At 40.8% G+C, this 24,881-nt stretch overlaps 1 protein-coding gene across 2 annotated transcripts in view; it reads right to left on the bottom strand.

Moving 5' to 3' along the window:
- The window catches only part of hk1 (hexokinase 1), a 43,147-nt gene extending 20,849 nt beyond the window's left edge, over positions 1-22,298 (bottom strand). Inside the window, exons 1-2 of one of the 2 annotated variants that reach the window (XM_055930689.1) lie at positions 22,001-22,298; positions 4,640-4,802 (exon numbers count right to left, since the gene is read on the bottom strand). In XM_055930689.1, the coding sequence (XP_055786664.1) occupies positions 4,640-4,802; positions 22,001-22,063 (226 nt within the window). In that variant the 5' untranslated portion in view covers positions 22,064-22,298. Of the gene's footprint in view, positions 1-4,639; positions 4,803-16,147; positions 16,198-22,000 lie in introns of those variants that run through there. The other variant, XM_055930699.1, reaches the window with a different exon arrangement.
- Between the last annotated feature and the right edge of the window lie 2,583 nt (positions 22,299-24,881).

Below are 24,881 nucleotides of genomic sequence, written 5' to 3'. Positions count from 1 at the left end.
TCAAAATCTAAAATAACAGTCAGAAACCGTTGTGTCCAGCAGCTGCATTAAGTACTGCAGTGCATCTCCTCCTCATGGACTGCACCAGAGTAGCCAGTTCTTGCTGTGAGACGTTACCCCACTCTTCCACCAAGGCACCTGCAAGTTCCCGTACATTTCTGGGGGGAATGGCCCTAGCCCTCACCCTCCATTCCAACAGGTCCCAGACGTGCTCAATGGGATTGAGATCCGGGTTCTTCGCTGGCCATGACAGAACACTGACATTCCTGTCTTGCAGGAAATCATGCATAGAACGAGCAGTATAGCTGGTGGCATTGTAATGCTGGATGGTCATGTCAGGACGAGCCTGCGGGAAGGGTACCACATGAGGGAGGAGGATGTCTTCCCTGTAACGCGCAGTGTTGAGATTGCCTGCAATAACAACAAGCTCAGTCCGATGATGCTGTGACACACCGCCCCAGACCATGACGAACCCTCCACTCCAAATCGATCCCGCTCCAGAGTACAGGCCACGGTGTAACGCTCAATCCTTTGACAATAAACGCGAATCCGACCATCACCCCTGGTGAGACAAAACTGCTACTCATCAGTGGAGAGCACTTTTTGCCAGTCCTGTCTGGTCCAGCAACGGTGGGTTTGTGTCCATAAGCGACGTTGTTGCCGGTGATGTCTGGTGAGGACCTGCCTTACAACAGTCCTACAAGACCTCAGTCCAGCCTCTCTCAACCTATTGTGGACAGTCTGAGCACTGATGGAGGGATTGTGAGTTCCTGGTGTAACTCGGGCAGTTGTTGTCCTGTACCTGTCCCGCAGGTGTGATGTTCGGGTGCACCGATCCTGTGCAGGTGTTGTTACAGGTGGTCTGCCACTGCGAGGACAATCAGCTGTCCATCCTGTCTCCCTGTAGCGCTGTCTTAGGCATCTCACAGTACAGATATTGCAATTTATTGCCCTGGCCACATCTGCAGTCCTCATGTCTCCTTGCAGCATGCCTAAGGCACATTCACGCAGATGAGCAGGAACCATGGGCATCTTTCTTTTGGTGTAGAAAGGCCTCTTTAGTGTCCTAAGTTTTCATAACTGTGATCTTAATTGCCTACGGTCTGTAAGCTGTTAGTGTCTTAATGACCGTTCCACAGGTACATGTTTGTTAATTGTTTATGGTTCATTGAACAAGCATGGGAAACAGTGTTTAAACCCTTTACAATTAAGATCTGTGAAGTTATTTGGATTTTTACGATTTATCTTTGAAAGACAGGGTCGTGAAAAAGTGTTTATATTAGACCAATTAATAAAAAACGGTAAAATATTTCATACATTTTTTATCCCAGGTTTACAGTAAGTTTCCTCAGTACATTTTTTATCAAAATAATTCACGTGGTCAATTAAAACTCAGAATTATTTTTCTAAATATTCAATGTGTGTGTGTGACCCTTTAAAATACCTCGGCACTAACCCATATTCATAACCAGTAAGTTGTGTGTGCGTACTGGTGTGTGTGTGTCAAAAATCAAACAATCAAACAAAAATGGCCAGGCCTTATTTAATTTGGTAACTCCTCTTTACCACCAAATCCAGATGCCGTTATACCTATAAAACTGCTGAATTTCACTAACCCCTCTCCCAAGACCATAGCCTCAGGAAACATTTCAAAGAGAGAGAAAATGACTACCCCCATTCTCCTGGAAGAGAAATGTCAATTTCTTTAGCATTCAGTCTAATAATATCATAATCAGCAACACAAAGGTTTTAACTACAAACAAAACATGATCATGACCATCATTAATTTGAATGTACCCCAACGTTTATGTGCTCTTAATTTAGCGTGTGCTACCCTTAGACATGGCAACATGCATCTCTCCACTGAGTCTATCAATTCACTCCCATATCATATTATATGACTGGTCTCTCTTTTCAATAACCATGTCAAATTATCATGATATTGTTACTATATTGTCACCTTAGATTGTTCCTGTTAACCTTTATTTAACTAGGCAGGTCAGTTAAGAACAAATTCTTATTTATATAACGGCCTACCGGGCCAAACCTCGTCGACGCTGGGCCATTGTGAGCCGCCCTATGGGACTCTCAATCACGGCCGGATGTGATACAGCCTGGATTCAAACCAGGGACTAAAGTGATCCCTCTTGCACTGAGATGCAGTGCTTTAGGACGCTACGCATCTCGGGAGCACTAATACAGTGTTTCATTACGTGGAATCGACACTGTCTAAAATAAACAAACCCATTTCTGGCAATGTAAACATTGCAACCTGTTGCCTTAATTTAGTAAAAATATAAACCTTTACCAAATGTAGAACCTTCAAAAAGTTGGTCCTCTTTTATCATGTTAATAGTCAATACTTATTTCAATCTACTTTAATTACTGGACACTGTTCCACATAATCAAAACAGATTACAATTTTAGAACACATTAACTTCCTGCTCAAATCCACTGGTGTTACCTAACTATAAAACCAAGCAACAATAATCAGAAACTGTCAAATAAATATCTGTCTATTAATATTAAACAAATCAGGTAAATATGTAATTTTTCTATCACAACACCCACTCACATACAAGCTGCTACTACTCTGTTTATCTTATTTCCTGTTGCCTAGTAACCTTATCCCTATACATACTGCATCTACCTCCATCCCTCCAGTATCCCTGCACATTGTAAATATGGTATTGGAACTTACCCTGTATATAGTATGCTTACTTACTTATTGTGTTCTTCATATTTATTCTTATTTCTCATGTTTTCTTCTAGTATTATATTGTTATTGGTTATTGCATTGTTGGGTTTTGAGTTTGCTAGAAAGGCATTTCACTGTACTTGTGCATGTGACATTAAAACTTGAAAACTAGGGAGCCTGATTTCAGATGTGTCCATGTTAACAGGATTATTAGGGAAATCATTCTTCTTGTAAAGCATGTAAACGTTTTAATCAAACTATTATATTAATCTGACTATCCACAATAATCGCAATATTGTGTGCATGCAACAGTACTCAGTGACTGAAATCTTTGTGTTGTCATGTCTGGGCTGACTACTGTTGGCATTGCCATGTATATCAGATGTAATTTTGTCAAAAGCTCCTGGCTCCTGCCAAAAATCCACTCTTCCCGGGAATTAAAGACAGTTTCACACTGTCTTGAGAACATGTTGAAATTTAAGCAGTAGTAGTTTTATGGGCGTGACAACTTATTTTTTGTAAACCAAAGGAACTGAAACGTTTTTAAAAAACAAGAGGGAATGCAAACGATGAACCCTAAAGGCCTACTCCATATAATCTCTTACGTCATTCACTAGCTAACACACTCACAGTGGGATTTATTTAACTTTTGATCTGATTTACAGTACCAGTAAAAAGTTTGGACACACCTACTCATTCCAAGGTTTTTCTTTATTTTTTACTATTTTCTACATGTTAAATATATTTTATATTTGAGATTCTTCAAAGTTGCCACCCTTTGCCTTGATGACAGCTTTGCACACTCTGGGAATTCTCTCAACCAGCTTCATGAGGTAGTCACCTGGAATCAAATCAAATTTATTTATATAGCCCTTCTTACATCAGCTGATATCTCAAAGTGCTGTACAGAAACCCAGCTTAAAACCCCAAACAGCAAGCAATGCAGGTGTAGAAGCAATGCATTTCAATTAACAGGAGTGCCTTGTTAAAAGTTCATTTGTGGAATTTCTTTCCTTAACGCGTTTGAACAAATCCGTTGTGTTGTGACAACATAGGGGTGGTAAACAGAAGATAGTCCTATTTGGAAAAAGACCAAGTCCATATTATGGCAAGAACAGCCGAAATAAGTAAAGAGAAATGACAGTCCATCCTTACTTTAAGACATGAAGGTCAGTCAGTCCGGAAAATTTCAAGAACTTTGAAAGTTTCTTCGAATGCAATCGCAAAAACAATCAAGCGCTATGATGAAACTGGCTCTCATGAGGACCGCCACAGGAAAGGAAGACCCAGAGTTACCTCTGCTGCAGAGGATAAGTTCGTTAGAATTAACTGCACCTCAGATTGCAGCCCAAATAAATGCTTCACAGAGTTCAAGTAACAGAACATCTGAACATCAACTGTTCAGAGGAGACTGCATGAATCAGGCCTTCATGGTCGAATTGCTGCAAAGAACCCACTACTAACATACACCAATAAGAAGAAGAGACTTGCTTGGGCCAAGAAACACGACAAAAGTCATAACTATCTTTCCTTTGCAGTAACTCAAACTGTTGTGATTATGAGCTGAGAAACTTTTATGAGTTGAGTTTACTCCTGGCTCAGAGTTTGTCTTGGCAGTGTCTTAACATCATCCTAAAACCTATTCTGAGCTGGGAGTTTTTAAATTCTTAAAACAGGTTCCAACAGGATTCCGAGGACCTTCTCTGAGATTCTTTGTGGATATGGGCCCAGACCCTGTTATTTCTATTGTGACTCTAGCCAATGGGTGAAAAAACAGAAACCATGCCACTTGACCAACTGGTTTCTGCCTCACACCTGGATTTGTAACTGTACAAATCTTTAACATGTTATTACATCTTGTCCTTAAAAAATAAAGAACCAGGCATAGATTTCCCACAACTCTTCTTCCTCTGAGAATCTAGTTGGAGTGTTCATGCTCACCTGATCCATCAGGAATGGACCTGACAAAGGTGGGCAGCATCTTGACAGTTGCTGTGGGGTTAGTGTCCCGACCCAGCCCATTCCCCAGTTCCCTCCTGAATCGCTTCATGATGTCCATCAGCGTCTCGTCGGAGAAACGCATGGCGTACAGGTACTTATCGATCTGAAAGACACCAACACATCATCATCTTTGATCATTTACAACCAGTTTCTTCAGAGTAATCCAGGGAGTAATTCATTCATAATTCATAGCATTAAGATGATATGATCTACTTTCTCCTTAATTAAGAGGGAACACAATGGGCTCTCAAATGACACTAACAGTTGCAAAACATCTACTAGTAGTGATTCAGCTGTCCTTTGACATACTGGATCCAGTATCACGATGAAGGCCACACCTTTAAGCCTTAATCTTGGGAGAGTGAGCTGTTCTCTCTAAAGTATTTTGGTCTATAAGTCCATACATGGCATTGTGTTAGGTCCTGTTGTACCTTTGAGAGGACATTCTGGGCTTTTCAATGATATCACATGTGTGGGGGTGTCACCTTGATATTTTTTTATTTCTGATTATTCAAAATGGCTACTATCACAATTACCATCACAATTAGCACATGTTATGGTAAGTGTGTGTAATTGTGTAATTATAATTTTTGTGAGTTTGATATTCAAATTGTTTCTAATAGGTTAATATTTCAGGAATAGTTTGGTGAGTTTTCAAAACAGTGTACTATTTATAAAGAGCTAAATAAGAGCCTGTTAATGGCCCAGTGCAGTCAAAATCATGATTTTCCTGTATTTTATATATATTTCCACACTAATCGATCAGATATTAAAATATCTGAAGAGTTATATTCACTAAAATGTTGCTTTCTAAATCAACATTTTCCGAGGTGACCCGACTTCCTAGTTAATTAAGTTTACACGATTAGTTGATTCACGTAATAATAATTACACATAGAGAATTTATTTGATAAATTAACAGTCTTCACATTTAATGACAGTAACGACACAACATTTATTTTCATTCAGCCTATACAAAATTGGAAAGCAGATTGCATTATACACCCAGATGATATTATACAGCAGGGGAGTTGTAGACAGGAATTATTGGTTGTGTGTGTGTTGCCATAGAAGTCCCGGTGTTTGCGTATCTGATGACGTCAGGGTGACTAATGAGTTTTAAAGTTAGTGATTACATTTCTAAGTGCTATGACACGATCCAGCTACTTATAGAAATTTGAGAAATAGAGCGTTTGGCCAAACATAGTGCTATTTCTGCCTCCCGCTGTCACGCCCTGACCTTAGAGATCCTTTTAATGTCTCTATTTTGTTTTGGTCAGCGTGTGATTTGGGTGGGCATTCTATGTTTTGTATTTCTTTGTTTCTGGCCGAGTGTGGTTCCCAATCAGAGGCAGCTGTCTATCGTTGTCTCTGATTGGGGATCATACTTAGGCTGCCCTTTTCCCTCTTTCTGTGTGGGATCTTGTTCTTTGTTTGTGTGCAGGGAGTTTGCACATTGAAGCTGTTCGGTCGTTGTATTCTTTATTGTTTTGTCCTGTTTTAGTTTCACTTCGTGATTAAATTATGTGGAACTCTAAGAACGCTGCGCCTTGGTCTCTTCCTTCCTTCCGACGACACCCGTTACATCCGCGTTTCAGAAGCGGGTAGGCTCGGTCATTATTAATTTCTTGAGCGGGTACACAGGGCTAGCCGATTGAAATTGAGTAGATATTAGCTTAACTAGCGATAACTATCTCTCTGTCTCTCGCATTTCCACGCGAGTAGACCAACGGTGCATTTCTTTGTTTAGCGTGCGTTCCAGTAAAACATCACGAAAATAATGCAGAGAAATGGTTTGAACATAATACGTTATAAGTAAAACCATTCCCTTGCTGAAAGGGATCCTATGTTATGCTTGAAAGTGTAGGATTAGCTTGCACAAGATGCTAAGCTAACAAAGGGAAAGCAGCCATTTTGTTTTTCCTGTGTCATGTTGTAATTCCTCCGCCTTGCCCGACGGAAGTCCCTCCCTTTGTACTTTCATTTGATTTCAGCTTTCTGCGATCAGTGACCCCTGGGGGTGAAGAATCGCCAGTACGTTTCTGTTAAAAACTTCTTATGGCTGCAATCCCGCTACTGGGATCGATATGACAACAGCCAAATTCAAACAACAGAAATCTCATAATTAAAATTCCTCAGACATTCATGTGTCTTACATCATTTTAAAGGTCATCTTGTTGTTAATCCCACCAAAGTGTCCGATTTCAAATGTACTTTTCAGCGAAAGCACTACAAACAATTATGTTAGGTCACCACAAAACCACAATAAGCACAGCCATTTTTCCAGCGAAAGATAGCTTTCACAAAAAACAGAAATAGAGATAAAATTAATCACTAACCTTTGATTATCTTCATCAGATGACACTCATAGGACTTCATGTTACACAATACATGCATGTTTTGTTTGATAAAGTTCATATTTATATAAAAAAATCTGAGTTTACATTGGACCGTTAGATTCACTAGTTGCAAAAACATCAAGTGATTTTGCATAGCCACATCGTTTCAACAGAAATACTCATCATAAATGTAGATGATAATACAAGTTATACACATGGAATTATAGATATACCTCTAATGCAACCGCTGTGTCAGATTTCAAAAAAACTTTATGGAAAAATAAACCAAGCAATAATCTGAGACGGAGCTCAGAACAATAGCCAAATTAGCCGCCATGTTGGACTTAACATAAACCAGAAAATACATGATAAATGTTTCCTTACCTTTGAACTTCATCAGAATGCAGTCCTAGGAATCCCAGGTCCACAATAAATGCTTGATTTGTTCGATAATGTCCGTTATTTATGTCCAATTAGCTACTTTCTAATTGTTTACCAAACACCCTAACCGAAGTCTCAAAGCGCGTCCACTATAACGTGACGAAATGTCCAAGAGTTCCGTTACAGTCAGTAGAAACATGTCAAACGATGTACTGAATCAATCTTTAGAATGTTGATAACATACATCTTGAATAACGTTCCAACCGGAGAATTACATCGACTTCAATTGACCGATGGAACGGAGCTCACTCTCACGTGAACGCGCCAGTTTAATGAGTGGGCACCTCATGGAAGTGATTACTCATTCCTGTCTCCTTCGGCCCCCCTTCACATTAGAGTCATCAGACAAAGTTCTATTGACTGTTGACATCTAGTGGAAGCCGTAGGAAGTGAAAACCCATCCATATCTCTCTGTATTTTCAATGAGAGCTTGGTTGAAAATCTGGCACCCCCAGAAAATATCCAAACAGGAAGTGGAACTTCTCAGGTTTTTGCCTGCCATATGAGTTCTGTTATACTCACAGACATAATTCAAACAGTTTTAGAAACTTCAGAGTGTTTTCTATCCAATACTAATAATAATATGCGTATATTAGCAACTATGACTCTGTGCACCTTTCATCCAAGCTACTCAATACTGCCCCTTCAGCCATAAGAAGTTAAAAACAATTATTTAGGTGACACCCAAACGTGGATCACGTTTAACAAGTGGTTACTTATGATATCCAGCCTGTCTCAACTGATTGGATATCGATGTCTCATTCAATTTAACTAAGAGGTAAAATTGCAGGATTTACCTTTTTCCAATGTACATTTAAAATAATATCCAAATGGATGGGTTTCTACACAGGTTTGATTTATCATTAACATTGATTAAATCAGTAAAATTTGCTTTTGCAAAGCTCATTCAGGACTACCCAGTACTGAATGAAGTCCCGCCTTCAGCGGGAATCCCATGTGGCTTCGGCCTTAGGGACATGTGAACCTGGTGATGAATGTACCCTAACATTTAAACTATTGTTAACACGTATGATAATCCAGACAATCTCAATTGATTGGATGTCATCGTCTCATTCAATTTAATAAGTTAAATTGTCGAAAATACCTTTTCAGGTTCTTCCAATTAAATGAGACATTTTAAACTTTCCCATATTAACCTAGATTAACCAACTTCTCAGGATAATTAAAATGTAATTCCCAGTTGCCTATACAGGTATGATTCATCATTATCATTGATTAATCAAGTCAATTTCCTTTTGCAAATTCATTCGCATCCAACTCCCACATTATGATGCAGTACTGATGGTTCATTAACGTCTATAAATAGATAAAAATTGTCTTTGCATCTTCCAAAGTATTCCAAAACCCCAAATTCTCTCCTCTCAAATGTTCTAATAATGTGCAAGCTATAGGAGGGAGTGGTTCCCACTCCCCCGCTAATTAGTGAAACCTCGCCCATAAAAGGACTGATCTCTAACCTCAGTAGTGATACCAAACCTAACTTTGCCATTAGCAGAAAAACAATAGAAATCGCGACAAACGCTCTCCAAAATCAACCATCAACCATGAAGGTTCTCTCCAGTTTAGCCTTGATGTCTTGCCATCCATAATTGGCTTCGGTCCAATACCGCAGTGCACAGCTGAAGCACTGGCAGGACACGGTAGACATAAAGGGACAGGTGGAAAGAACCGGAAAACTGATGACAAATGCAGAAAAGGGAAAATTCTGCTAGCTATGGACTCTTCAATAAAATAGTTTTCTACAGGAACAAAATCGTCTTATACAGGAACAACTCCATTTAGCCAAAACGAAATATGACGATATCCACACAAACTAGATAAATCTGACAAGTTATCTACAAACAGGAGCGCTCAACTTGATAACACGCATGCAGTTTTGTTGAACATTACTCAAAGTAACACTGTTCTACTCCAAATGCTGCAGACCAAAGATGATCAATTAATGAACACAATGACTAAGTTGGAGGACAAATCAGCAGAACTCATTGAAGTTGCTGACCAAATTAATGATGAGAGAACTCAGGTGATGAAGATGGAAATATTGATTTTTCTAAGCAAGCGCAGGAAATCTCATCACTGAATCTCTCGCTCCGTACTCAAGACCTCTATCTGCAAAACATGACAGATAGGTTTGAGACCGAAAGGAGCCAGTGCAACACTCACGTGCCTAAAACCAGTACTCTAAGCGCTCAAGTGGAATCCGCAATGCAGCAGAATACCACCCTTAAGTACAATCTGGTGGAATTTCAGAACGATCACGCGCTACAGCGTGACTACCCAACCAAGCAACCGGAGCCCGACACTCAAAGGAGTAAAGACGATAGAAGGTTTCAGACTTTGCCTCCCTCATGTGTCCCTCAGTCTTCTCCTCTTGGCCATTCGGCAATGAGTAATATGGCGCCTCTTGGACAACGAAGCCAAAGCTTGGCTTCTTCTCTTGGCGTTTCAGCTCCTATTTCCCACAGGATGAAGCCACTCTTCTCCATCCACTTGGCGTGGAACACCTTGACAAACTCGTCAAGAATTTCCCCACCTTTGACCCTGTTCCAGGTCAGCCAAATGATACTGAGACGTTCCTAGCTGACATAGAGGACACATTGGAGGGCTACGCTATGGGTTCTGACCGAGTTTACCTGTTGAAGCAAACATAGAATATACATGTGACGAGGTTCATTTGTGTAACAGCAACACATGCTTAACGACTATACTAAACTTTCCACAGCTTTGAAATGAGAATTCAGTGGTTCTGCGACTCGCAAACACGATAGCTCACAGGAAAACACTGTCAAACAAACTCGGAATGAACACCCACAAGCTTACTATCATAGGCTTCGTTCAGCTTACTTTGGCCTACTCACTGAAACAGGAATGGAAGAGCTGTTACCATTCAAACAAATGTTTCTGTCGAACATGTATCCCACCTTCATTACCTACTTGGGCCCTACAGCCAACGTTGGCTTGCCTATCTTACAACTCAGAGAGCTTGCAAGCACAGCTTTTGAGGCATCAAAAGCTCGCAACGCTAAGAGCCTTGACCACTCGGTTTTGAAGTTTGACCAGGAGCACTCACTCCAGTTAGAGGGTGCATTATCAGGTTTTGGAGCACTGAGAGATGATGCACAACAACGGTTTCTACCCCGAAACCACAAATCCAATAACCTCTGCGTTCTAAATAACTGTAAAGTAAATCGCCATCGAAAACGGCTACCGATACAATTGACCTGTTCGCTGCTTTCCTGCACCCAACCCACAAAAGGTGTCAGAGCACAAGGGTAACAAAGGGTTAAAGGACAATCAAAACGTAGACCAATGGTCTCTAGAAGTTCCACTACGTGAAGAACTAAAGCGAGAAGAATTTGAGAAAATGGTAAAAGATAAGTCAGAAGGACTAGACGGAGAATTGCTGGACATAAGGTTCGCAGGAATTAACACCCTTAGTAAGGATGTTAAAAATCTAATTTCTCCTGCTCTCACTCGAGACCCAATCCATGGCCGGCCTGATCAAGAAACAAGCCCAGAGGCTTTGCCTATAGAATATGATGCAAAGGTTGCAAAGAAAAAGTTCAAAAGCTTCGTTAAAGCCAAGCCCACACAAAATCCGAAAAGTCAATCTGCCTTCACCTCGGACAGAAATGACACATCACGTCGTTGCGAACGACCACTCCACTTTGTGGGGAATATGTCCACTAAATGCAAATCTAAACGGCCATACCTGGAAACAGTCCTGGAGGAATGCTTACCTTGTCATGCACTAATTGATTCGGGCGTGACGATATTGCTCATCTCTCAAACATTGTTCGATGATTTCAAAAGGGCTTTAAAGCCAACTAAACATGGTTAAAAATGGAACGATGAGACACTACACTTCGAGGTTTCACTCAGACTACCTCGCCTCTCACATTGAGGGTCATACTGAAACTACACTTCCAGGACGTATCGCTCGTTCACCCTGTGTATGTTATCAGCCTCGAATCTGAACCCCTGCTACTCGGAGCAGACTTGCTGGATCGGTTACTCTCACTGATGGATTGGAAAACCAACCTTGTGTGGTCACAGGTCACAGTGCCTTCTCCACTGACCACACTGTCTTCCCCTAACATTAGCTGCAAAGCAGTCATCCACGAAAGGTATCTGTCAAAAGCATCCCTTGGGAAAAAGGTGTTTCAAAACCTCTTGGTGGAGAATCTGATCCAAGGAGATAATACGATATCTCAATACATTCAATCAACAAACCTGATTAACTTCTTTTCATTTCGAGCCAGCAGTCTCTGTGAATGAGTAACTTCCCTCCTCTTTGAAGTTGAGCAATACTGTAGTTGAGATGAACTTCTCTTGCCCGTCTCAGCAAGAAAAACATCAATGAGCAGAGTGTACTCTGCTTCCGATGGTACATCTTCCGCTTTGTGGGGGACTGTCACCCCTTACAATGACACTGATGGCATCAGTCCAGCAACTGACCCGATGACTCCCACTGGTGAAACACTTTGCGATATCACAGACAGATATCCTCGTCTCAGTTCGCAGGTACTGAAGAGGTTGCCACACACGGACGCTGTGGTGACTGACAGGCCTCGACAGCCACTGAGCATTTTGAAGCATAAACACCAGGAGATTTGGTTGAAAGGTTACAGCCATTCTCATAACAACACTGCCGCTGACAACTCGTACATAGAGTCCAACCTTTTCGTTTGTGCCTCGGATACCAACACCAACCGCTGGTGGGGAGGGTCCCGAACCACAAAGGGGGGGAATAGTAGCCCAGACCCATGGTGAGCCTCATCGAGGCCGGTGGGGGGGTCGAGACTACGTGTAACACCGTACGAGGCCGCCAGAGCAGAAAACAAATCGATTTGTAAACTCCCCTATGAGAACAGTGAGGAGCAGACAGGCCCCTAGACGGGGATTATCTTAGAACACATCTAATATATTACTGAGGTGTACCACACTGGTCATAAAAGAAGTCCAGTGGACTTCCACCTCCAAAACAAATGGCAAAAAATAGTCATGCCTTGCCATGTGTAGAACTACAATACAAAACTAGTAAAATGCTCTAATCATGTGTTCCTGTAGGATAATATTTCAGAATAAATTGGCAGGACAACTGGTCCCCTTGAGTACCAGTACCAATGCCAGCACAGTCAGTCCAGCAACAATCAGTAAGAGGATTAGAGAGCTCACAAGTCAAATTGCTATTGATAACAGTGACAGAGTAGTTAGTAGTCACTCAGATTGTAACACATGTAAGTGAATCTCCAGAACACTCTTCTGATGGTCAACACACATGCCACTAATAAATAGAACACACCATTCAGGAGGAAAGTTATTAGAAGTCATGAACCATGATCACACCGCGTACGACTGGTTCAGTGCTTAGAGAGTACTTTTGTCGTGAGGTTAGCTCCTCCATGGATAACATAGCTATGAAATAGACTCCTTCATACCAATCACCACTACAATGGTGTAAGACACAGTGACGTGTAGTAAAACTACTACAGGTCCCCTTAACACGTCTTGAGGTTGACATCAATTCTTATTGAACTCCAGGCATCGACCTGGAAATGATCTGATGATGTCAGACTCATTCTGAACAAGTTGTAATCTACCAGGATAGTTGGTTTTCTCCTTTGGCATGTGCGCTTATGTAAGCATAAACAAACACATACAACGGAACATTTTAATGAGGATTTATCCTCAGATCACTTAAGGGTCCGAACAAAATACCAGCCTTAGTAAAGTTGAAAATGTACTCTTAGGCCTTTTCGACTCTACAGCTACAGTACTCACCAGTTTTTCCACAGAGGTCCATAGGTCATCCCTGTAGACTGCCCAAAGCTGGTGCCTTGCAGCTGTAGACTTATCATGTAGTTATCAACTTAGGATAGTGCCTAAGCAACACACCACAAATTAGGAACGTCCTGGATATGACATTATACAATGCCATGACAGGGTCATTTTGCCAGGACCTTGGACGTATATAGAATACAGTCCAATTAGATGATTTTGGTGTGCAAACTTTATTTTGTATATCTTTTGTTTATGCTTTCATTCATTTTCGGTTCAGTTCCTTTGACACTTAGGAAGTCATAGAGCCATAAACAAAGTCCCCATACAACCATCACTTAGTGCCACAACGCCGCTAATTTGGGAAGAAATGTAAATATATATTTTGGGAGTGTTTGTGCGTTGTTAACATCTGCCTAAGTTACTGCCCAGATCTTCCAGTCTGTACAACCAGATGACGGGTCCGGAACGGCGATTCCAATCCGGACGTCCGCTGCCCATCCTTGTGATGGCCTGTTCCATTTGCAGAAATCCTACCTGGGTCGACCACCAGAGGGGGACTGCAATGGCGATTACCAACCGGACATCCACTGCTCATCCTTGTGTTGGACTGCTCTGCTTTCAGAGAACCTACCAAGGTCAACCACCAGAGGGGGACTGCAACGATGATCTACAACCAGGAACTTGCAGGATAATCACAAGATCCAAACCACCAGGGGGGGACTGTCATGACGTGGCCCTTTCTGGGTATAGATCGTGGCGCTCCCTCTCTCCTAAACCAGGTTTATTACCTCAGGTCATAAATACCGGGTAGAAACTGCCATGCAGTAAGGAGGTAGAGAGCCTAGACAGAACAAAGAAAGACTTGGCCAAACTCCTAAATCCCCAAAATAGGAGAATTAAACAATATTTCTGCTGTGGGAATGGTCCGTTGACACTTAAAACCTGTTGAGGATAGAGGGCGCTATTTACACTTTGGGGGGAAAATGGTGCCCAATTTAAACGGCCTCGTACTCTATTCTTGCTTGTACAATATGCATATTATTATTACTATTGGATAGAAAACACTCTCTAGTTTCTAAAACCGTTTGAATTATATCTGTGAGTAAAACAGAACTCATTTTGCAGCAAACTTCCTGACAGGAAGTGGAAAATCTGAAATCGATGCTCTGTTCTAGGGCCTGCCTATACATGTGCTTGATATTTATTAGTATACATGCACTTCATACGCCTTCCACTAGATGTCAACAGGCAGTGAGAGAAGAAATGGAGTGTATAACATGATCTGAGGTCGAATAAAAGCTCTTGGCATGACGTGACCCCAATTTCCTGTTTTCTGGAACGCGCGAGAAGTGACCTGGTATTGCCTTCTGTAAAGCTGTCGTTATAGACGACTAATATCTCCGGCTTTGATTTTATTTGATACATGTGACAATATCATCGTAAAGTATGTTTTTTCAATATAGTTTTATTAGATTATTGGAATTTTTTCGGGACGTTAGGCGTGTTGCTTTGTCTGCGTATGTTCAGGAAGGAGAGCTTCGCGCCACTTTGCTAGCTTTCCGTGCTAATTGACTGGAGAAGAGGACATTCTAAATCCAAACAACGATTGTTCTGGACAAAGGACCCCTTGTACAACATTCTGATGGAAGATCATCAAAAGTAGGACCCATTTTATGATGCTATTTCATATATCTGTCGAACATGTGAACTAGTAGTTTGTGCCCAGATTTTGGGCACGCTCTCGCCATAACGTAAACTGCATGTCGAAATGAAGTTATTTTTAGAATTCTAACACAGCAATTGCATTAAGAAATAGTGTATCTATCATTTCCTATACAACATGTATTTTTTAGTAATGTTTATGAATAGTTATTTGGTCAGAATATGTGAGTGTCAGAAAAATATCCAGACGTTGTGGGAAAAAGATGCTACGTTAGCACAATGTATAACCACTGATTTCAGCTCTAAATATGCAAATTTTCGAACAAAACATAAGTGTATGTATAACCTGATGTTATAGGACTGTCATCTGATGAAGCTTATCAAAGTTAGTAAAAAATTATATATCTTTTGCTGGTTTGTTACGATCGCTAACTTTTGCTGCTGGTAAATGGCTTGTGTTTCTGGCTATTGTGGTAAGCTAATATAATGCTATATTGTGTTTTCGCTGTAAAACACTTAAGAAATCGGAAATATTGGCTGGAATCACAAGATGCCTGTCTTTCATTTGCTGTACACCATGTATTTTTCAGAAATGTTTTATGATGAGTATTTAGGTATTTCAGGTTGGTGTCTATAATTACTCTGGCTGCTTTGGTGCTATTTCTGACGGTAGCTGTGATGGTAGCTGCAATGTAAAACTGATTTATACCTCAAATATGCACATTTTTCGAACAAAACATAGATTTATTGTATAACATGTTATAAGACTGTCATCTGATGAAGTTGTTTCCTGGTTAGTTTGGTTGGTTCTTGGTTAGTTAGGTTGGCTTTGTGCATGCTACCTGTGCTGTGAAAAATGTCTGTCCTTTTTTGTATTTGGTGGTGAGCTAACATAAATATATGTGGTGTTTTCGCTGTAAAACATTTTAAAAATCGGACATGTTGACTGGATTCACAAGATGTGTATCTTTAATTTGCTGTATTGGACTTGTTAATGTGTGAAAGTTAAATATTTCTCAAAAATATTTTTTGAATTTCGCGCTCTGCCTTTTCAGTGGAATGTGGGAGGAGTTCCGCTAGACAGGTTAAGGGACAGTCATGATGAGTGTGTTTCATTTGATGATGAAGGACAGGAAACACACATACAATGGGGAGAACAAGTATTTGATACACTGACGATTTTGCAGGTTTTCCTACTTACAAAGCATGTAGAGGTCTGTCATTTTTATCATAGGTACACTTCAACTGTGAGAGACGGAATCTAAAACAAAAATCCAGAAAATCACATTGTATGATTTTTAAGTAATTAATTTGCATTTTATTGCATGACATAAGTATTTGGTGCAGAACTAAATATTTGGTACAGAAACCTTTGTTTGCAATTACAGAGATCATACGTTTCCTGTAGTTCTTGACCAGGTTTGCACACACTGCAGCAGGGATTTTGGCCCACTCCTCCATACAGACCTTCTCCAGATCCTTCAGGTTTCGGGGCTGTCACTGGGCAATACGGACTTTCAGCTCCCTCCAAAGATTTTCTATTGGGTTCAGGTCTAGAGACTGGCTAGGCCACTCCAGGACCTTGAGATGCTTCTTACCAAGCTGTCATATCGGTTTAGCCCACTAGGGACTTTTCTATCATTGTTAGAAACCAATATCTACTGTTTTTTCTGTTATGTATTTCTGTGATTATTTAGTTAGATGATTAATAAATAATAAATAATTAAGCCAATTTGTATATCACTGATTCATAATTTATGCTGGAGTTTGTGCAGATAACCAATAATTTTACGACGTTTGGAATGAGACTAACAAGGTAATAATAATACATTAATGAGAATGATTAAAAACTGTCTAGGATCAGCGTGGCGCTAGCGGCACACCCCCCCCCCCCCCCCCCCCCCACTGAAAAACCAGTGCCGCGAAATTCAAAAAAAATATTTTTTTTTAAATATTTAACTTTCACACATTAAAGTCCAATACAGCTAATGAAAGACACAGATCTTGTGAATCCAGTCAACATTTCCGATTTTTTAAATGTTTTACAGGGAAGACACAATATGTAAAGATGTACATCTATTACCTAAAAACACATTAGCATAATCCACCATCTTTTATTTGTCCACCAACACCAGTAGCCATCACCAATTCGGCTAAACTAAGATATTTATAGCCCCTAACCAACAAAAAAACTCATTAGATGACAGTCTGATAACATATTTATGGTATGGGATAGGTTTTGTTAGAAAAAAGTGCATATTTCAGGTAGATGGCATAGTTTACAATTGCACCCACCATCACAAATGGACTAGAATAATTACAATGAGCAACGTGTTTACCTAACTACTAATCATCAAACATTTCGTAAAAATACACAGCATACACGAATCGAAAGACACAGATCCTGTGAATACAGACAATATTTCAGATTTTCTAAGTGTCTTACAGCGAAAACACAATAAATCGTTATATTAGCTTAGCACATAGCAATTAGCAGCCCAGCATTGATTCTAGCCAAAGTGAGCGATAAAAGTCAACATCGCCAAAAGATATTAATTTTTTCACTAACCTTCTCAGAATTCTTCCGATGACACTCCTGTAACATCACATTACAACATGCATATACAGTTTGATCGAAAATGTTTATATTTAGCCACCAAAATCATGGTTAGACAATGTGAAATGTAGACAAGCTGGTAAAGAAAAAGTCCTTGCGCCACTTAGACAGTGATCTACTCTTATACATAAATACTCATAAACTTGACTAAAAAATATAGGGTGGACAGGGATTGATAGACAATTTAATTCTTAATACAATTGCGTTATTACATTTTTTAATTTATCCTTACTTTTCAATACAGTTTGCGCCAAGCGAAGCTACGTCAAAAAACATGGCGTCCTAAGCCACTAAAATGTTTCGACAGAAACACGATTTATCATAATAAAAATGTCCTACCTTGAGCTGTTCTTCCATCAGTATCTTGGGCAAAGGATCCTTTCTTGGGAGAAATCGTCTTTTGGTGGAAATGTCAACTGCGTTCGGGATGAACTGAAAAGCGTGCCCAACTTTTCACATCGTTGCAAAAATAAATGTCCCAAAATCGCACTAAACGGATATAAATTGCTATAAAACGCTTTAAATTAACTACTTTATGATGTTTGTAACTCCTATAACGAGTGAAAAGATGACCGGAGAAATATAACAGGCTAAACTAACGCTTGGAACAGGAGAGGGTCGGTGTCTTCCACGCGCGTTACGCAGCAAGAAAAGACTTGCTAGCTAAAGGTTTTTTTCATTTGTAGTGCCTGTGAACGCGCAATCGACCCCATTGGAATCGTCATCACGTAAAGGCATCCAGGGGAAGACGTAAGAAGTGTCCGTATAGTCATAGCAACGACAGTGCCTTTTTAACTGACTTCAGAAAAGTGGCCAACATTTCTCAAATCTGACTCCATGTCAGGGAAATTGCTGTAGAATGGGCTCTGTTCCACTTAGAGACAAAATTTCAACTCCTATAGAAACTATAGACTGTTTTCTATCCAATAATAATAATAATATGCATATTGTACGATCAAGGATTTTGTGGGAAGCCGTTTAAAAAATTAGCCAAATTAGCATAAATAGTCTAAACAGCGCCCCCATCCCCAACAGGCTAATCGATCAGATATTAAAATATCTGAAGAGTTATATTTGGAAAATAATAGCTCTGTAAATCAACATTTTCCATGGGGCCCCAACTTCCTAGTTAATTAAGTTTACATTGTTAGTTTAATCACGTAATAATAATTACACATAGAGAATTGATTTGATAAAACAAGTCTTCACATTTAATGACAGTAAAGACAAAACAATATATATATATATGCACAGTGCATTCGGAAAGTATTCAGACCCCTTGACTTTTTCCACATTTCACACGTCCTTATTCTAAAACGTATTGAATAGTTTTCCCCTCATCAATCTACACACAATACCCCATAATGACGAAGCAAAGAGGTTTTTAGAAATGTTTGCTAAATTATACAAATAAAATATTCAGACCCTTTACTCAGTACTTTGTTGAAGCACCTTTGGCAGCGACTACAGCCTCAAGCCTTCTTAGGTATGACGCTACAAACTTGGCACACTTGTATTTCTCCCATTCTTCTCTGCAGATCCTCTCAAGGTCTGTCAGGTTGGATGGGGAGCATTGCTGCACAGCTATTTTCAGGTCTCTCCAGAGATGTTTTGATCGGGTTCAAGTCCGGGCTCTGGCTGGGCCACCCAAGGACATTCAGAGACTTGTCCTGAAGCCACTCATGCATTGGCTTGGTTGTGTGCTTAGGGTCATTGTCATGTTGGAAGGTGAACCATCGCCCTAGTCTGAAGTAGTGAGCGCTCTGGAGCAGGTTTTCATCAAGGATCTCGCTGTACTTTTCTCTGTTTATGTTTGCCTCGATCCTGACTAGTCTACCAGTCCCTGCCGCTGAAAAACATCCCCACCGCATGATGCTGCCGCTACCATGCTTCACCATAAGGATGGTGCCAGGTTTCCTCCAGAGGTCACACTTGGCATTTAGGCCAAATTGTTCAATCTTGGCTTCATCAGACCAGAGAATCTTGTTTCACATGGTATAAGAGTCTTTAGGTGCCTTTTGGCAAACTCCAAGCAGACTGTCCTATGCCTTTTACTGAGAAGTAGCTTCCGCCTGGCCACTCTACCATAAAGGCCTGATTGATGGAGTGCTGCTGAGATGGTTGTCCTTCTGGAAGGTTCTCCCATCTCCACAGAGGAACTATAGAGCTCTGTCAGAGTGACCATTGAGTTCTTGGTCAATTCCCTGAGGCCGTTCTCCCTCGATTGCTCGGTTTGGCCAGGCGGACAGCTCTATGAAGAGCCTTGTTGGTTCCAAACTTCTCCCATTCAAGAATGATTGAGGTAATTGTGTTCTTGGAGACCTTCAATGCTGCAGACATTTTTTGGTACCCTTCCCCAGATCTGTGCCTCGACACAATCCTGTATCGGCCCTCTACGGACAATTTCTTCGACCTCATGGCTTGGTTTTTGCTCTAACATGCACTGTCAACTGTGGGACCTTTTTGACAGGTGTGTGCCTTTCCAAATAATGTCCAATCAATTGAATTTACAACAGGTGGACTCCTATCAAGTTGTAGAAACATCTCAAGGTTGATCAATGGAAACAGGATGCATCTGAGCTGAATCGTATTTAATCAATTTTAGAATAAGGCTGTAAAGTAACAACATTTGGAAAAAGTCAAGGGGTCTGAATACTTTCCGACGGCACCCTATGAATATATACAGTACCAATCAAAAGTTTGGACACACCTACTCATTCAAGGGTTTTTCTTTATTTTTACTATTTTCTACATTGTAGAACAATAGTGAAGACATCAAAACTAGAAATAACACATATGGAATTATGTAGGAACCAAAAAAGTGTTAGGATGTGCTGATAGGCCACACTCCGTTCTACATCTTCAGGAAATAGGGAACAATATGATGACTGGAAACCATGCTGTCTGTCTACAGTGACCAGTGATAATTAAGTGGACATATCCCCTCTACTTTATTGAGATGTGTGCTGTGGTAGTAAAAAGACATATTGAAATACCTTGTTAGGCATACTCCAGTGGCTAGAGAAACAGACCCATGTTACATCTGGTTATCAGGTTAAACTGTCAAACAGTGTTTCCTTCACTCAATGCGAAGAAGGTGTGCCAAGTCAACAGGGGGCAATTTTAAGTCAATACAATAGCATTCCCTACAGAGTTAGTTGTATCTACAGTGTAATTATGTGTCCTATGTGTAAATATATTGACAAAGGACGGGTAAAGACAATACTTACAACACAATCAATATTTTAAGAAATGTTTGAGAAATTTTTGTCAAAAATATTACCAAATTTCATCAGGCTAGTCTCAAGGCTAATGAAATGGTTAAACCAGGAAATGTGTGTAATGTCTTGGGCATGTGGGCCTAATTGTCTGACATATAAATAATTGTAATTAGTGAGTACAAACACACACAAACTATGTGATGCCCATATAACATTGCTTATTCCTGTTCTAAACAGCTTCTACCCCCAAAACAATCAAATGGCTACCCAGACTATTTACATTCCCCCCCCCCCCCTTCCCCCTCTTTTACACCTCTGCTACTCTCTGTTGTTATCATCTATGCATAGTCACTTTAATAACTCTACCTACATGTATATATTATGCACATTGACTCTGTACCAGTACCCGGTATATGGTCTCGCTATTGTTATTTTACTGCTGCTCTTTAATTACTTGTTACTTTTATTTCTTACTCTTATCTGTACTTTTTTAAACTGCAATGTTGGTTAGGGGCTCGTAAGTAAGCATTTCACTGTAAGGTTGTATTCGGCACATGTGACTAATACAATTTGATTTGATTACATTTATCACAAGGATTGCCAGCTACAGTATGTTCTTGCTAGCTGTTATTTAGGCCCATTTGCCACTAACATACCCTAGCTAGTAGTCCTGCAACAGCCAGGAAAGGAGGTATTGGGCATTTTCAACATGTGCATTCTCAAAGTTTGCATTCCTTTCTCTCTCAACAATGATAGAGCGAAATTATTACAGCAAGGGCACCCAGGAAGCGGGTTGGCGCAATGTCATTTGAAGTCTGAAGCCTAACTCAGGAGGCAGGTAGTGGTAGATGCTCCTGAACTGCCCCCTCACAAGGTTAGAGCTAAACACACCCTACACATTCAGTCACAACAGACATGGAACAACCCAGGGCCCACTGCTCAGGGCAGGCTACATCCTTGTTTCAAGGGCATTGCAGTGTTACAAACAAGATGCCTGAACGGCACTGTAGATGCTGCTGCATGCTATCACAAGACAGGGAAATGTAAGCCTGAGAGTGAATCTACCAGCTTCAAGACAGTCAATAAGCCCAGGGCTTCAGATTGTGTCACTTGTTGTCACATGGCCCTGAGCTCTGTGCCTCAAAGCTGTCCTATTTTTGGAAGGTAGGTAACAACGGCTCTGCTCGCTGTAGCCACATTCCTACAGGGCACTCACCTTTTTGACTTTGTCATCCTTCAACTCTGTGAAGTAGTAGGCCAGAAGCTGTGCTGCGATCATCCTGTCCACCGATGTGGTGAAAGAATAAATGGAGAGCTAAAAAAAAGGGAAATCCCTGTAGTCCCCTCTCCCCGGTGAGGAGGTTTAAAAAAGATCCCAGTTTCAATCCAAACAAAGCTAGAGAAATGGGTCATGTATGGGGCTCGCAACACTCTCTCCCTGGTTCCCAGGAAGTCAGACTACATGGAGTAATTTTAGCTTGAATGCAGATACAGGCAGCAGGAGAGCTGGGATGGGGACTGGTTTAAGCCCTGCCTACTGCCTGTGCTCTGATTGGCTAAGCTGCAGAAGCCAGGGCCTCCTGGGCAGAATCCAGTTGACAGGATCACTGGCTGCCTGTTACACACACTCTCCTTCACTGGAACATGGGGTGGTGGAGGAAATGAGGAAGTAGAGGAGACAGAGAAGGAAGGGATAGAGAACTGGTCTTGATCCTTTTTTTTACTGTGCAAAATAGGAAACAAACAGGTACGTTCATCACATTGCTGTGGTGATGGCTCATCTGGGTTAAACTGTAGGCAGAGAGAGGGGTTACACATTCATCACGCTGCATTTCACAACACTCACAATAACATCTGCTAAATATGTGTATGTGACCAATCAAATTTTATTTTATTTTATTTGTGATGGCTCATAGGGGTTAAATAGTAGGCAGAGAGAGGGGTTACACGTTCATCACATTGCTGTGGTGATGGCTCATAGGGGTTAAAGAGTAGGCAGAGAGAGGGGTTACACGTTCATCACATTGCTGTGGTGATGGCTCATAGGGGTTAAAGAGTAGGCAGAGAGAGGGGTTACACGTTCATCACATTGCTGTGGTGATGGCTCATAGGGGTTAAATAGTAGGCAGAGAGAGGGGTTACACGTTCATCACATTGCTGTGGTGATGGCTCATAGGGGTTAAATAGTAGGCAGAGAGAGGGGTTACACGTTCATCACATTGCTGTGGTGATGGCTCATAGGGGTTAAAGAGTAGGCAGAGAGAGGGGTTACACGTTCATCACATTGCTGTGGTGATGGCTCATAGGGGTTAAAGAGTAGGCAGAGAGAGGGGTTACACGTTCATCACATTGCTGTGGTGATGGCTCATAGGGGTTAAAGAGTAGGCAGAGAGAGGGGTTACACGTTCATCACATTGCTGTGGTGATGGCTCATAGGGGTTAAAGAGTAGGCAGAGAGAGGGGTTACACGTTCATCACATTGCTGTGGTGATGGCTCATAGGGGTTAAAGAGTAGGCAGAGAGAGGGGTTACACGTTCATCACATTGCTGTGGTGATGGCTCATAGGGGTGAAAGAGTAGGCAGAGAGAGGGGTTAGATTACAATGAATAATTATTGTCCTTGCTTTTTGATTGGGCCTGGGTCACTCAAGTGTCCTCTCACCTCTGAAGGGCTTTTTCTAAGGAGGTCACTGCAGCTTGTCAGGGAGCTCAGTTTGCTGACTAATACTTATGTGAAATTCCTTTCATGTCGACTATGTTGCTGCAGTCTGTTAACTCACTACTGCCTACAATGGTCAGTTTTACAAGCTACTTGACGGAAATTTATCACAGCGTTGTAAAGGTTTAGTGCTGTTAGTGACAACAAAGATGAGGGGATTTGGACAGGCATTCTGTGAGAATCAATGGGGAGCATTAGGAGAACAGGTATTACCCCCAGGGATACAATCCAGAGGATATTTTTGTTTGTCTTCATTCTTGACTATTTGAAACATACTATGACTTTGCCCTCAATTGGAATTTGCCTGGGTGGCAATCTGCCAGTCGAGTGGACTGCACGATTTGTAGATTTGTCTCATTATTTTATTAATGATTTGGTGCCACAAGCATTTAAATCTCAATCTACCCACTGTCACTAAAATAGTGCTTAGAGGTCCAGTTGTGTTGCAAAGGCACAGCAACTGACTATATGACCACTACAAATTGATAACATGTTTCTTTACAGTAATGTACTTTTAAACCAAAGTTTAGTTGGAATTTAGCTGCCTGTAAGTTACTGTCAAATTCACCACAACCCCTTTACAGTGTATGATATTCCATCAATACTAATAAAACAGGTTAATAATTAAAAATGTAAAAACTCTGTATTACCCACGTATAGTATACTGTAGAGTCTGAGAGGGAGTGATTCTTATACATTGGATATGCATGCACAGACTGATATAGAATTTTATTATCAATGTCTATAATTTTCAATTATACCAATCGGTCTGCAATCCAGAGTGTGTAAAGTTCTGGTTTAAATGAAACAGACAGAATTCCCAGCTCACAATAAGTCAAATCAAAGTTTATTCACGAGAGCTCTCCCATTCACATACAAAGATATCCCTTTTATACCATCTTCTAACCTATGTACACACATGCACACTAACATTAGGAGAGCTATCTTCTTCTCCAGAATTCTCACCACAGTTTCTCACTAGCCAGCTGACAGTTCCAGTCCTCCCCAGATAAAGGAAACCTGGAGGGGTACTCCCTGTCCTATCGTACATTCCCAGATTTATAGCCAGGTCGGTTCAACCATAGTTTATGTAATAGCTGTCGCTTTCCTCATCCTCAGATGAGGTGAGGAGAGAAGGATCTTCTGACCAAAATGCGGAGTCTGGGAAATATGCCATCTTTATTTTATAACGAACACCGATGACAACGAAAACAAACACTTTCAAAACTTACAAAATAACAAACGACGTAGAACGGAACCTGAACATAAACTCACATAACAAACGTAAACTCACGGACAGGAACGTTACATCGAAACACACGAACAGCCAAACAGTCCCGTAAGTGAAACACATCGACAACGACGAAGACATCACAGG

Source organism: Salvelinus fontinalis, chromosome 1, assembly GCF_029448725.1.
Source record: "Salvelinus fontinalis isolate EN_2023a chromosome 1, ASM2944872v1, whole genome shotgun sequence".
Lineage (NCBI taxonomy): Eukaryota > Metazoa > Chordata > Actinopteri > Salmoniformes > Salmonidae > Salvelinus > Salvelinus fontinalis.
The sequence above is the reverse complement of the archived record's forward strand: the minus strand, read 5'-3'. Positions and strand labels throughout refer to the sequence as shown.